At 45.7% G+C, this 14,972-nt stretch overlaps 2 protein-coding genes across 3 annotated transcripts in view; both read right to left on the minus strand.

The window, feature by feature from the left end:
• Nucleotides 1–5,896: 5,896 nt before the first annotated feature.
• LOC112413660 (retinol dehydrogenase 12-like) lies at nt 5,897–11,385 on the minus strand. Of its 2 annotated transcripts, XM_024765699.1 has the most exons (6): nt 11,201–11,385; nt 10,840–11,079; nt 10,457–10,546; nt 7,782–7,970; nt 7,185–7,291; nt 5,897–7,109 (listed from the first exon to the last, which is right to left on the minus strand). In XM_024765699.1, the coding sequence occupies exons 1-6, from the start codon at nt 11,376–11,378 to the stop codon at nt 6,921–6,923; spliced, it is 993 nt and encodes a 330-aa protein (XP_024621467.1). In that variant the 5' UTR covers nt 11,379–11,385; the 3' UTR covers nt 5,897–6,920. The 2 variants fall into 2 exon arrangements, with proteins under 2 accessions (XP_024621467.1, XP_024621466.1); XM_024765698.1 differs by having other exon boundaries at nt 6,921–7,291; nt 11,201–11,378.
• A 700-nt stretch (nt 11,386–12,085) lies between these two features.
• The window catches only part of CUNH2orf81 (chromosome unknown C2orf81 homolog), a 4,724-nt gene continuing 1,837 nt past the window's right edge, over nt 12,086–14,972 (minus strand). Inside the window, 5 exon segments of the mRNA XM_024765685.1 lie at nt 12,086–12,419; nt 12,422–12,799; nt 12,801–13,469; nt 13,472–13,825; nt 13,912–14,133. Coding sequence (XP_024621453.1) covers nt 12,162–12,419; nt 12,422–12,799; nt 12,801–13,469; nt 13,472–13,825; nt 13,912–14,133 — 1,881 coding nt within the window. The 3' untranslated portion in view covers nt 12,086–12,161.

The following is a 14,972-nucleotide window of genomic DNA, read 5'->3' on the forward strand; positions in this document are numbered from 1 at the left end:
CACTGCCTCCTGTTTCCCCTACCCAAGGGGATCAAACAGAAGTTTCTATGGTATCACCCGGGACACAGGAACCTGGTTTAGTTTCACCATCTAAGACCCGACAGGGCACCCAGTTTGGACTGGGAGCCACTTCTGCAGCAGGGCAATTTCCCTTGTCCCAATATCTTGTAAGAGGCCAGGACACTCCCTCGGACTTGAGGCTTGCAATTCTGATTTCCCCACAGGAGCCCCAGGTAACATTGACAGTGGGGAACAAGTTGATAGATTTTCTAATAAATATGGATGATCTTAAGAGGCTTGTAAATATTAAACAAAGGGGAAACAAAGTCATCCTAGGAGAAACTTGCCTGTATCTTGCCTATATGCAAATGTCCTATCTGGTTTTCTCAAAAACCCTTATCTCTGCCATCTTTTTAAAATGCAAATTTTGAAAAAGAGGGTACAGCAATTTAGAACATGACTTGTTTTCCATAAATATTAGTAGAAAGGGTTTAGCCAGCTAGACAAGTGAGCTTGATTTGTTCCGTCTGCCAGAAACCCAACTTTAATGCAACCTCTTTTGTAAACCGATGGGTTTTACATTGCTGTACCTGACTCAGGGCTGAACTTTTGAAATGAGGACTATGATGTCTCTGTGTGTTTGTGTGTTTGTATGTGTTTTTGTCTTTGGATAACATTGCTGAGGTTAATCTGTAAATGAGCCCTATTTGATTGGCTTAAAGAAAAGTAAGTGCTTACAAACCAAACAATTCTAAATACAAGAGAAACTAAGCTAAATGAGTTTCAGGTTCACGTGAACTGGGAAATATTTAGTATGAAATTAATACCTGGTAGTAATGTTTAAGTTTGTTGATCTAATTAATACAGACATGTCTTTAGAGCCATCAGCATTATATATAGTACTTTCACTGCACCTAGGTTTAATAAAAGTTAAATGAAATCTTGTTACATCTGTTGCAAATTTGTCAGCAAGAAAAATAACTTGATATGATGAAATTAAAGTAAATATAAATGAAATAAGATCTTTTAGGTAAGCTATAAGAATAATTATGTCTTAAAAATCATCTAAAATAGTTTCTCCAGATTTTGGTAACTATTACTTGCCTCTTGGCTGTCATTGGAAATTAAGGTTTTTAAGAGTCGGGGACTCTAATTTAAATATATAATTAAAGCTACTGAAAATAATAAAATATTTCAAAATGGTAGAGTGTGTGTTTTCAGTTAAGAAGGTATGAGGAATGGAATTACATTTTACTGAGAAAGTTTTATACATGGCCAGGATTAACTAAATTTCGATTGAAGTTACCCAAGTAAGTGGATTTTGTTAAGTAAGCTAATACAAGACTGGAATTTGATCTCTCTCTCTCTCTGTTAGAAGTGCTCCTTTTGATAACAGATTATATAAGTTTCTGTGCCCTTAGGTGATCCGTATTTGTTTTCTTTTAATCGTTTTGTAACTTTGGTTAAATGAATAAGTACTGTTTCTCAGTGACCTATGATCCTGTTGTGTTTTAAAACCTTTCTGATATTTTTGTGTATCTTTTTTTTTTTTTTTCTTCGCGGTTCACGGGCCTCTCACTGTTGTGGCCTCTCCTGTTGTGGAGCACAGGCTCCCGACGCGCAGGCTCGGCGGCCATGGCTCACGGGCCCAGCCGCTCCGCGGCATGTGGGATCTCCGCGGACTGGGGCACGAACCCGTGTCCCCTGCATCGGCAGGCGGCCTCTCAACCACTGCACCACCAGGGAAGCCCCCTTTTTGATATTTTTAACAAACTTCCTAAATATCAAAATCTGAATAAAGCTTTTTAGCCTCCAGCTGACTCTGAGATACTTCAAAAGAACATCTCTGAGACATCTCAGAGAGAGATGTCAAACTAATTTTATTTGGTATGTTAAATTACTTCAAAAACATTGTCAAGTGATTGGAGATGAACCTTAGGTTATGGTGTATGCATATCATTTTTATAGATATTGCAAAATTTATATGGAATCCCTAATAGCTGCTATGTCCTGATATGTTATCAATCATAATACTAGTTATTCTAAAATGTTATATCCAAGTTTCCTGCTAATTACATTGTACTCAAATCTTTAACCATGCTATTTTAAGTTTTGTCCTGATGCTTTTACAAAATGAAGATCTTCAAGAAGACTGATAAAAAGGAACTTTTTAAGAAATATAAGTTTTGATAACCTTTAGATAATATCACTAATGGGAAACCTGATTATTTCATCCAAATCAATAGGAATTAATTACATGAGACTGAAAACATGGCAGATATGATTTATGACTTTAGGAAATATACTGACTTTAATCTTTGTTTTTCAGAAAAACCTTTTCTCTTATGCGATGACCTACAACAGGTTGATAAAGTATGCCTTTGTAAACAAAGATGAAACATTTATCTTTTTCTCTCTACCTGATCCTGCCAGAATTTTTGTCTCCAGCAGGCTGTCCTGTGGACTTGATATTATGTTAATCATTGTTTGAATTTGTTCTTTATTTCCAAATTGTTTGTGCTTTGTGTCTCCCTGCAGCACTATGTCTTTGTCATTGCTACTAGCTGCATTACTTATATCCTATTTTATAAGATTGTTGTCTCTTGCAGTACCCAGTGTGTAACGAGTCCTCAAAACAGAACTTCTGTGGCTAAACATCTTAAGAAAATAAATCACTTTTATAACATAAAATAATTGTAATAATATGATTCTAGGTATGGGAAGAAACAACAAGGGAAAATGTCTCCTGGATCATAATTAGAGGATCCAGAGAATCTTTAATTATCAATAGGGCCTAATCCAAAAATTAGCACCTGGAGTGGCATATCAAGAATCTTTGCCTGACCTGGGATGAGCCTCCCAGCACCGTGGGACAAAATTTGATCGTGAAATGTCTCCCAAATATTGGTCAGATTCCTGACCAAGAGGAGAGGATCAGTCATTGGCGATTGCAGCCTTCCAACTTGAGCTAGTGAACCCTGAGGAAACTCAGGAAGAAGAATACCTGCCATCTAGCAGCCATCAGACTGCAGCCACTCCCTATGGTGAGCCCTGAGGACACTCAGGATGTGAAAATACAGGATACAGGCTAAGATAGGTGTGGTGCATATCAAAGAAATGATTTCAGTGAGCCCAGACTCTTGCATCTTCCCATACATAGGAAAAACGCTAAATTCCTTAACTGGTTATTTGGGGAAAGGTGAGGGGAAAATGGAATTTGAAATGTACCAACATCGAAGGTATGTCCCAGTTCACTTTATTTATTTATTTATTTATGGCTGGGTTGAGTCTTCGTTGCTGTGCGCGGGCTTTCTCTAGTTGCGGTGAGTGGGGGCTACACTTTGTTGTGGTGCGCGGGCTTACTCATTGCGGTGGCTTCTTTTGTTGCGGAGCACAGGCTCTAGGCGTGTGGGCTTCAGTAGTTGCAGCGCGTGGGCTCAGTAGTTGTGGCTCGCGGGCTCTAGAGCACAGGCTGAGTAGTTGTGGCGCACGGGCTTAGTTGCTCCGCGGCATGTGGGATCCTCCCGGACCAGGGCTCGAACCTCTGTCCCCTGCATTGGCAGGAGGATTCTTAACCACTGCGCCACCAGGGAAGCCCATACACCTGAAACATTTTAAATCAACTGTACTTCTATTGAAGTTTACAAACAATGAAGGTACAATAAAGACATTTCAAACAACACTGAAGAAGTTTGCTATCACTAAATCCTGTATTAGTAGTCTACTGCTGCATAACAAATTATTACAAACTCATTGGCTTAAAAGAAAACATGTATTATCTCGCAGTTTCTAATGAGTCTGGGTACAGGTTAGCTGGGTCCTCTGCTCAGGATCTCACCAGGCCGAAATCAAGGTGTCATCCAGGGCTGCAATCTCACCTGAGCTCCAGGTCCTCTTCTAAGCTCACTGGTTATTGGCAAAATTCAGCTCCTTGCAACCGTAGAACCGAAGACTCAACTACTAGAGTCCATGTGGCCTTCTCCGCAATGTAGCAGTTTGCTTCTTCACGATAAACGGGAGAATCTCTCTGACTTCTAACTGAACCCTTTTAAAGGGCTCGCCTGATTAGGCCAGATCCACCCAAAATAACCTCCCCTTTGATTATCTCAAAGCCAATTGGTTACTTGAGTCTTTAACTCACCAACCTATCTAAAATTTCAAACTGGGCCCCTCATCATGGCACTCCTTCTTTCCTTTCTTGCTTCACTTGTGTCCATAGCACTCATATGAGTGCTATGTAATTTTACCATATATTTTTATTATCTCTCTTACTCCACTAGAATATACACTTCTTGAATTCATGGATGTTTATCTGTTTTGCTCATTACTGTAGAACAATGCCTGGATCAGTTGATACTCCATTAATTTATTCATTTAATAAATTAAGTTCATTAAATGTAAGATCATTTAATGAATAAATTAATGAATGACACAGACCGTGGAAAGCTTTGAGGAACTCATATGTAGAAAGATGTAATTTAAAGATGTGAAGAAAAGTATGGTAGACGAATAAATATTGTTCAGTCACACACATACAAAGCCAAATGGTTATAGACTTTAATTACATCAGCAAATCCCATTAACCCAATATATAAGATAATCACAGAAGTAAAATTCTATCATGTTCATGAGATCTCCTCACACCCAGGGGGAAGAGATTATAGAGAATGTGTACACAAGTGGGTAGGGATCTTGGGAGCCATCTTAGAATTCTGTCTACCACAAATCCTCATGAAAGGAACTTCTAAAGGATGTACTTCAGGGTAGAAGGAAAATAATCCCAGATGGAAGATCTGAGACGCAAGAAAGAAGAGTGAGCAAAGAAAATACTAAACGTATGGGTAAATCCATACAAATATCAACTATTTAAAATAACAAAATATCTGATTTGTGAAATTAATGAAATAACAATATAATTAGAATATTGGGTTACAAAATCATATGAATTCAAAGAGAATGATTAATGTTAAAGAACTCTAAGCTCTATGTATTGTTTGAAAGAAGAATAAAGATATTGATTAAAGCTTTTAAATAAATATGCAGGGACTACCCTGGTGGTCCAGTTGTTAAGACCCCAGGCTCCCACATGTGGCACAGCCAATAAAATAAAATAAAATAAATAAATATGCAGATTAAGGGACTTCCCTGGTAGTCCAGTGGTTAAGAATCCGCTTTCCAATGCAGGAGACACGGGTTCGATCCCTGGTTGGGGAACTAAGATCCCACATGCCACAGGGCAACTAAGCCCACACGCTGCAACCACAGAGTCTGTGCTCTACAACTAGAGAAGCCCATGTGCTGCAACAAAAACCCCGCACAGCCAAAAAAAAAAAAAATGCAGGTTAAAATTTTTAGAACAGAAGTAGATTGTATATTAGAGAGGGAGTTTAACAATGGAAAAATCGGGACTTCCCTGTGTCCAGTGGTTAAGACTCCATGCTTCCACTGTAGGGGCTGCAGGTTTGATTCCTGGTTGGAGAAGTAAGATCCTGTGCACAGCGCAGCCAAAAAAAAGGAAAAATCATCCCACTGCACTCTAAGATGCTCCCAACCAACCTTCTCTCCTTTATTCAGGGTCAGACTTGTATCACAGTCTGGTGGGTCTCCCTGCTTCTTCCCCACTTTCTCTCACAGCCATTTGTACAAGTTTCTTGTACCTTTAATCCTCAATTAATTGGCATCTGTTTCTCATATAATGTCCCTAGACTAACACAAATTCCCAATTTGTTTTATAAAATGAATCTATCCATGACAGCAAAACCAGACAATAGCAATATAAGTAAGGAAAAGTACAGTACAGGCCAATCTCATTTATGAATAAACAGTTCCAAGCAAAAACGTGAGTATACTAAATTTAGCCATGTATACAAAATTAACACTGACAAAGTTGGTTTAAATGCAAGTTTGGTTTAATACTAGAAAATCAATTAAGGTCTAGGAAAAGAAATAAAATTTATAATAGTTGAAAGAGAAGAAATAAATGTTATTATTCCCAGATGGTGTGATTTTCTATGTGGAAAAACCAAAAGTCTACAGATAACTTGTCAGAATTAGATAACTTAATAAAGTTGCTTGATGTATGATTAATACACAAATTTTAAAATACCATTTGCAATAGCATAAAAAGTAAGGTATCTGGAATTAAATATAATAAAACTTGTGCAAGAGCTTTATGGGTAAAATTATTCAAAATTTTATAAAGATATTCAGAAGATTTAAATAGACAAAAGCACACTTTGCTCACGTTTAGAACTCATTACCATGAAAACTTCAATCCTCCCAAGTAGATGTAGTGCAATCCCAACAAGGTTTGTGTATGTGAAAGTTGAAAAGCTGATTCCAAGCTTTATGTAGATTTAAAAGAAGCAATGTGCTCTCACGCTCAGAATTCACTGACCTTATTGCATGACTCAGCACCCAGGAGCAGCTGGTTGATAGAAAGGTGGAATGGTTACCTGTAGGCTCAGTTACAGTACCAGCTGGGAGACAACACCCTATGAAGCTGGGATGCTGTCCTACAGGATGTGGCGTATGCCTTAATCCAGAGGACACTATGTGGTACCGTCTCCCCCAAGGCCAGGAACCAAGAGGCACAGGTAGAAGTTTCCCCTCTTACTGGTACATCTAATACCCGCCAAAAGGGGTCTTACTCCCCATCACCACAACATGGGACTCGGTAGGTTTGGAGATCCTAGTGCCCAAGACATGAACACTTCTATCAAAGTACTAGCAGTAAGTAGAAGCTGAAACTGTCCCCTGGCTGATCTGAGCTCTCACGCCCCTGAACCAACAGGAAGAGGAAGTGGTCACTATACTGGACAAAGAGATTGATCCTTGGAGCCAGCAAACAAAAGGCATAATCAGAGTAAGGGCTGGGAGTCAAGGAGAGGGTAGCTAGTTAGGGCGGGGGTCACAGAAGATCAGTCCACCTTGTCTAGGTTTGTTAGTCGGACTGAGGTATTCCAGAGGCTTTGGGCCACATGACAATCCCGAGCAGCTTCAGGGGGAAGAGTTATCACACAGGAACTGTTAAAATGTTTTCCAGAAATGCCATCCAGCTCCTTTGCCAAGCACAGGTAGAGGACTGGGATTGCACCTTGTTTGCTATCCTGTAGAGACACGGGGGAAGAAGAGGAGTAAAGGACACTCAGCAGCAGAGCCCTGCCCCACCCTCCACTACCCACCTTAAAGAAGAAGCTGAGGAGCCAGAAGAGGAAGTGATATGGCCAAGAGAAATGCCTCATTATCTTCGTGTATACAACACCTGGGTCCACAGAGTTCACAGTCACACCTGAGAGGGTGAGACACATGTAGTACAAAGTGAAGTGAGAGGAGGATGTTGGGAAGAAAGGGTTAAGTGTGGTTCCGCAATGTGCAATGAGGGGAGGAGGATCCTTTCAGATCTGTCGGGTAGAGGTGACAAGAGACCTGGGGGTGGTGCCAGGGAAGTCAGTGTTTAGTAACTTACATGAACCGTGATATCTGAGCCAGTAAGGAGACATAAGTATTGGAAAGTGTTGGGTGATCTTGAGGGGGAACATGTTGGATGATGTTGGAGGAGAGGGAAGTTGTAGGTGATGAGAGAGTTGGAAAAGGACGAAGGGAGATATGAAGATGGGGTTGAGAGAAACATAGGGTGCACAGATGATAAATGGAGGATATTAACAGCTGGCTTGGGGGATATTGGGAGTATTATATGGCCAGAATATATTGGAATGAGATGGGAAGTGTTGGGAGGTAGTGTTGGGAGTGGAGGAGTAGGGGGTGTCAGAGGCAGTTACCTGTCCCTTGCAGTCTCTGGGCAAGCTTCCCAGTGAATGAGGCCAAAAGAAGTTTGCTGCAGTCATAGTTCTGGTTGAAGGTCAAAGGTCTACCAGCCCCTATCAGATGTTCCTCATCAATGTACCCATGTGCTTGCCGGAAGGAAGACACATTCACTACCCGGGCTGACCCTGCCCGCTGAAGGGCCCCTGGGTAGAGAGAGGACCACACACCTTCAATCCAAGTACTAGAGTAAATTCCCATGCCCACTCCCCAACCTGCTTCTCCATGAAACTCCAGGAGGACAGGGACCATCCCAGGCTTTCAGGAGAGAGTCAGTGGGTCCCCAGGCAGGCGCCCAGGAGAGGCACAGCATAATGTGAACTGAGACTTCATTTTTATTAGCTGTTTTCCTAATGCTCTTCCTCTTGTTTTATTTTAGTGGATTGTTTTTTTTTTTTTTGCCTAAAGTAAAAGTGGAGTTTTGCTTTTTCTTTCACTTGCCAGCTGGAGCTAATTTAATTAATCCTTGTTTATATTTTTATCTTGCTGATGGCTAAGAAGGGGAAGGAGAGGCTGGAAATGCTGTGAAAACTGTCTTTCACACATTCATACATTCATTCTTTTACTTATTCATTCCACAGTTATTCACTAGGACCCTGTATTATGGCAGACACCACGCTAGGTGCTAAGGACATATGGGTGCTAGGTTTAGGGGGAAAATAAATGTGTGCAGAAATATTTGGGAAGGTGTGGGGTTTTTTTTAATTTTAACTATCTTCCAAAAGAGTGAAAGTAAAATTACTATCAATAGAACAGGTACAAGTAAATTTTAAAAAAAAGAGTTCCTAACTATACAAAAAAAGTCTGGATTATATAAAGTATCAAAAGTTGTAGGACTTCCCTGGTGGTGAAGTGGTTAAGAATCCGCCTGCCAATGCAGAGGACATGGGTTTGAGCCCTGGTCCAGGAAGAGCCCACATGCTGCGGAGCAACTAAGCCCATGCGCCACAACTACTGAGCCTACGCCCTAGAGCCCGTGAGCCACAACTACTGAGCCTGTGTCCCACAACTACTGAAGCCTGCGCACCTAGAGCCAGTGCTCCGCAACAAAGAGAAGCCACCGCACTGAGAAGACCATGCATTGCAACGAAGAGTAGCCCCCTCTCACCACAACTACAGAAGGCCTGTGCATAGCAACGAAGACCCAACACAGCCAAAATAAATAAATAAATAAAATTATTAAAAAAAAAATTGTAGTTGTCACATATGAGTTTACTTATTGTTTCAAAATGCTAAAACTATTTTGATCCCCCCATTTAAATGAAGAATCACAAATGAAAACTAGAGCAGGAGGTATTTAGCCAAACTTTGTTGGAGAGAAGATTATTCTTAAAGAGGACAGTGAACTCCAAACTTGCAGACATAGTGACATGAAGACCAAAGGGGCTCACAACCTAGTTGGAGACTGATCTTCATGCAGTGCAGGAACAGAGATGTGTACAGGGACTAAGGGAGTCCTGTAAATGGGGACGGCTGGGGGAGGCAGAGGTGTCAGGGCAGGATCCACAGCACGAGTGATATCTGTGCTGAGTGTTGGCAGCTGAATTAAGTTAGACAGGCTAAAGAGATGGGAAAGCGTATTCCAGATAGAGGGAAATACATGTGCAAAAGCACAGCCAGAATTAAAAAACAGAGTGTGGCCCAAGAGATACAGATTGTCTGGCTGGAGACAAGGGTGTGGGTTTGGGAAAGGCAAAGGTGAGACTCTCAGCCTGCAGAGGGTCTTTTAAGGAGAGAGAAGCAGTTTAGTTTATTATGTAAAGTACAGAGTTCCTTCAAAGGATTTGAAGCAAGAAAGTGATATGATGAAAGGTGATTTCTTAGAAGTGGCAGAAGGGAGAATAGATTAGAGAAGGGAAGATGGGAGAGAAGGCAGTTTAAGAAACTTACTAAGCAAGGTACAGACAGGGTATTGTAGCATGTTATAATTTTTGGAAAGGGGGGAAATATTTATACTTACAAATGCATAGGGTTTGGCCTTGCTCTTTGTTCACTTTCCAGTTGGGGCTAATTTAATCACCCACTAAAGGGTACATGAGACCTGGCAACAGTAGTTGCCTCCCAGGAGGGGAATGGGTAGCTGATTTTCCAAGAGAGGAGGAGACTTTTTCTTTCTGTCCGTCTTTCTTTTTTTCTACTGCATACCCTTTTGTACTTTGGACATGTAATACCTGACCCAAAAATTAATTTTCTTTTAAAGAGGCTATTAGACAAGCCAAAGAAAATGTTAGAGAGAATGTGCCTGTCACCCAATCCCTCCCCTCCCTGGGAAGAATACAAACCTCCTTAATTCTAGTAGCCTAATACCACCGTCAAGAAGCTTTTGTTGAGATGACTGACTCTACTAGTCTGGCTAGAACTCAGAGCTGGGGGAAAGAGAGGTGGGATGTAGATCTTACATCCTCTTGCTGGTTGTATTTGGGGCTGACTGATTCCATTACCGGCCTCCTAATCCTGACTGTTGCCAGGTGGGTTCCCTGCTGTGTACACCCAGATGCTTGCTGGGTCATTGCTCAGCAAGCATCTGGGTGCCAAGGGAAAGGAGATGACCACGGGAGACAGTAAGCACAAAAATGCCGGGGGAATGGAAAAGTGGGGGTGGCACAGAAGGTAAGCACCCATCCTTCCTTACCTTGGAGCAGATTTGTGAGCAGAAACGGCCCAGTGTAGTTGGTGGCAAAGGTGAGATCAAGGCCCTCTGGGGTAAGTGTAGTGGGGAATCCTGGGAGGAGATGAAAACATAGGTGGTGGGTGATGGAGTGAGGACCCTGAGGGAGACAAAGTCTGGGGAGGACATATTGGGTTCAGTAGAAATGCCACAGGAGCATGGATGTGTTGAGATGGGGGCAATGAAGTTTGAGGCTATAAATTAAGGTAGGCTTTTTAGGGTAGTGTCTGAATTACAGTGTTTCCATGGTCTGTACAGGTTAGGCTTGGAGGATGCCTGTTTTGGGGTCCCTGAGCTAGAAAGGAGGTTCCTGAAATGTGCTTAGGGGAAGGAATCAAGGCACATACCACAGACGGCAGCATTGTTAACCAGTAGATGTATCTCATGGTACTCCTGCAGAAGCCACTGAGCGAAGCTTCGGATGGAGTTCATAGAGCTCAGGTCCACCTCACCAAGCAGGAGGCGGTTACTCTTTGACGCTGCTTGTATCTCGGCCAGGGCTCGCTGTCCACGCACCTGGCTACGGCAGGCCAGGATCACACGTGCCCCGCGGCGGGCCAGCTCCTGGGACACAGCCTTCCCGATGCCTGTGGGAGGGCAGCTTCAGAGTATGCTAGTCTGGGGAGTGACTAACCTCCCTGCCCTCCCTGTTGGGGCTGTTGGAGGCTGAGGCCCTTAGTGAAGTGACAGGGCAGGAGGAGCACTCACCACTGTTGGCTCCAGTCACCACTGCTATCTTCCCAGTCAAATCCGTGGAGCAGCATTGGAGGTCCCAAAGATACAACTTATGCCAGACCTGCACACTTAGTCTAAGTAGGAGGACCAGAATGAGGAGGACAGAGCCAGGACCCCAGACTGGGGTGTTGAGTAGAGACCACAGGGACATAGCAGAGAAGTCTGGTCTGCCACTGGAAGTGCTGCCTATGGGAGGGTGGGGAGGGACTAGTCAAAGCTGAGTAGGACTAGGCAAGAGGTTGGTGTGGAGCATAAGGCACAAAATTTAAGGAGGCACTCACTCGTGGGTGTGCTTGAGCATCCCGTTTGAAACTGAGAGTGAATTCCTCCTTAAATTGTTTTCCCTAGCTATCTGATTGCCTCACTCCATTGCTGGTCCAAGTCAAAGATCAAGAGAGTCCAGGTTTCCCTAAACCCTGCATAGGCTCAAATGTGTCTCCAAGTGAAAGTTGGGTTTGCACTCTAAGATGAACTGACAGAGCTCCTCATGTCTCAAATCACTCTGTGCTTAAGTGGGGCCATCCCCTTCTTCCCCTACTGGAAGGAGACTCATAAATTCTCCAAACTGAGGCAGACCCCACTTGGAACCCTTATGTCTGCTCCTTTGTGGGGATGGGGATGGTTCTCCAGAATGCCTCTGCTGGGGAGCCACCTTGGCCCTAAAGCAGGGTCTCCTAAGGGTGTAATGGAATTATTCCCTGGAGTCAGTGTTCTATATTCTTCTAGACCACTCCAGTTCACGAGAGCACACACTTGGAAGAAACTGACAGACATCAGGCCAATACTTAAGGCAACTCAGGTGTTTATTTCTGGCAAGCAGACAGAAGGAAGGTAGGTTTCACACTGCCTGAGGTTCAGAGCTCAGAATGGGGCAGGCGCTTGGAGGGGAGTGGCCACATTTTGGGGGCTGAGCTCTTCATTAGCTGTGCCACGGTCACCTGGGGCTCTGGGGCACCTGTGTGGGTGGAGGAGAGGTGCCACCTTCTTTGTCCTCCTTTTGAGGTTCAGCAGAGCTTAGCAGCACCTGGGTGGCTGGGTTCTACACGCTCACACCAGGAGCCAGCTTCAGTGCTTCCGGCAGCAACATGGGCTTCCACATCACCTGGCACTTGGCCTCGAGAACTCGGGGCACGGGATGAAGCCACTTGTGAGGATCCTGGCTCTCCCCGTCCCCAGGGTCCAGGCCCTGCAGAGAGGTACGCGGGTGCGGCCAGCCCACAGCTCTCCCAGCAACTCGCCCTCCCCCTGCCAGCCGCTGGGCCACTTGGCACCCGGCCATAGTCTGGGGCTGGAGCTGCGGGCCACGTCGGGGCGCGCCGGGTGTGTGGCGAGAAAACGGAGCCCGGGACTAGCGAAGGGCAGCTTTGAACCAAAACCTGGCGACGGTAGGCCTAAACTTAAAGTAGGGAATTGGAGGCTGGGGCCGGGTCCCAAGGCTCGGAAAGGAACGCCAGGTGCGATAGGGAAGAACACTGACGGGGAGACGCGGACGCTGGGGGCGGAGGCTTGCGGTCCGGCTGGGGCCTCGGTCTTCTCGCCCCGCTGGCGCCCGCGGTAGGCTTCCAGGGGGGCACGTCTCGGAGTCTGGGACCAGAATCTCCGCCAGCGGGTGCACCCAGTGGCGCGACAGCCGCGCTGGGTCCAGGCGCGCCATCGCCGCCTTGCGGCCCATTCTGTAGTGCAGCGCGCTGGGCCGCGCATCGGCGCGCCCGGGCTGCTGCGGCTGGAACCCCCCGGAGGGGCTGAGCGTGGTGGGGCCGCCCGCAGAGGGGCCGGGCACCGACACGACCGAGGGGATGCGGGGCACCTTCTCCTCCTTGAGCTCCGGCCGGTCTCCAGCCGCGTACGGCTGCGGCTGGGAATAGTAGAGGTCCTCGAGCGAGAACTGAGAGCTGAGGGGCTGTGCCCTCTCGACAGAGGCCTGAGGGCTGGCTACCAAGGACAGCTCCAGAGAACGGTGGGGACTGCCGGCGGGCGCCATCTCTTCCGACGGTTGGCTGCTCGCGTTCAAGGATCCGACTGCAAACAGGTGGCCCCTCGCCTGGTCGTCCAGTTTCTCTAAAGGACCCCTGGGCCCTGTCTCCTGAAACAGGACCGGGGTGGGTAGGGGGCCCGGGGTGACTCTCAGTTCAGGAGGACGCTCCCAAGATTCCATCCGCTCCTGAGAGCCTGTATCCATCCACGATCTTCCTAAAGGGATCTGGTCCACGTTCTCTTGGTTCTGGGGAAATGCACCAGGGTGGACGTGAGGGGTGAGTGGTGAGACGTCAGAAAGGGTAGAGAGGAGGTTGGAGCAGTCCAGTGAGGCCCTGAGGAGATCGAAGACGCGGCCGGGGCGGCGGTGACAGCTGGGAGGTAGCTGGGGGCTGAGCTTACTTCGCCTTGGAAGGTCTCCTCCAGCCCCACCGAGGTCAGCGCGTGTAGCACGGGCACGGATCCCTGAGCCCAGGCGTCCGTCGTGCAAGACAAGGGTTCCTCGTCCTCGCCCCATGTGGGGTCCTCTGCCACTGCAGATTCTCCCTCGTCCCTGGCCAGGAAGCGCCACTCGGTGATCTGCAGCATGGCTTCCCGGGCCTGGCTGATGGTGAATGGAATGCACTGCAGAGGCGAGAAAGGGTCTCAGCCCAGCAGGGAGGGGTCAGGGAGAGGGGAGATGGGTCTGGAGAACAAGGATCCAGGCCCACCTGTTGAGTCAGGTAGACTTGAAAGGCAGAGTCCATGACTCGGGCCAGCAGATCAGCCAAGATGTCCCCCACCACTTCCTCGCCCTCTTCGAGAGCCGTGAGCGCCATCCACTCAGCCTCAGTGAGCCGCCCAGGCACTATGTCCACCTGCGGCACCGGAACCGTAGGCGGCCGCGCCTTTTCCACCTTGGATCGGGTCACCCCGCGGTCTCGGACCTGCCTCTGTGGGAAAGGAACAAGGCAATCAGGGCGGGAAACTAAGGAGTGGAGAAGCAGTTATGGGCTAGGAGGAAGCTTCCTCAAGTGGTCTAGTAGGAAAGAAAGCGTTTAGAGAGGGATAATTTACTAAGAGACTACCATGTGACAGATGCTTTTCAGGTGTGTGACCTAGCTAATTTAATTTTCATAACAGCTCACTAAGCCCATTTTACAGACAAAGAAACTGAAACCTGACAGCAGTTTACCTCCACTTGCTTGGGATTACACAGTGAACCCAGGCTAGATATAGCTCTAACTGCACAGTCCTTGCTATTTGCACTAGTTCAAAGTGTTCAAAACTCTTGCAAGTTCAAGAACTTGAGAAAGAAAAGTCAATAGGACTTCCCTGGTGGTGCAGTGGTTAAGAATCCACCTGCCAATACAGGGGACATGGGTTCCATCCCTGGTCTGGGAATATCCCACATGCTGAGGAGCAACTAATCCCACGAGCCACAACTAGAGCCCATGCACTGCAACTACTGAGCCCATGTGCTGCAACTACTGAGGTCCATACGCCTAGAGCCCATGCTCTGCAACAAGAGAAGCCACCGCAATGAGAAGCCCACGCACCACAACGAAGAGTAGCCCCTGCTCGCTGCAACTGGAGAAAAGCCCGCATGCAGCAGTGAAGAACCAACACAGCCAAAAATAAATAAAGTTAATTTTAAAACGTAGGGGGAAATAGTTTAAATTGTCATATAATCTCTGGGTGAGAAACAGCATAAAAGTAATGTAAGAAATACTAAAGAAATGGATAGATAAGTATATATATATATATATATATATATATATGTCAAATTTTC

This window comes from Neophocaena asiaeorientalis, unplaced genomic scaffold (assembly GCF_003031525.2).
Source record: "Neophocaena asiaeorientalis asiaeorientalis breed wild unplaced genomic scaffold, Neophocaena_asiaeorientalis_V1.1 scaffold1090, whole genome shotgun sequence".
Taxonomy (NCBI): Eukaryota; Metazoa; Chordata; class Mammalia; order Artiodactyla; family Phocoenidae; genus Neophocaena; species Neophocaena asiaeorientalis.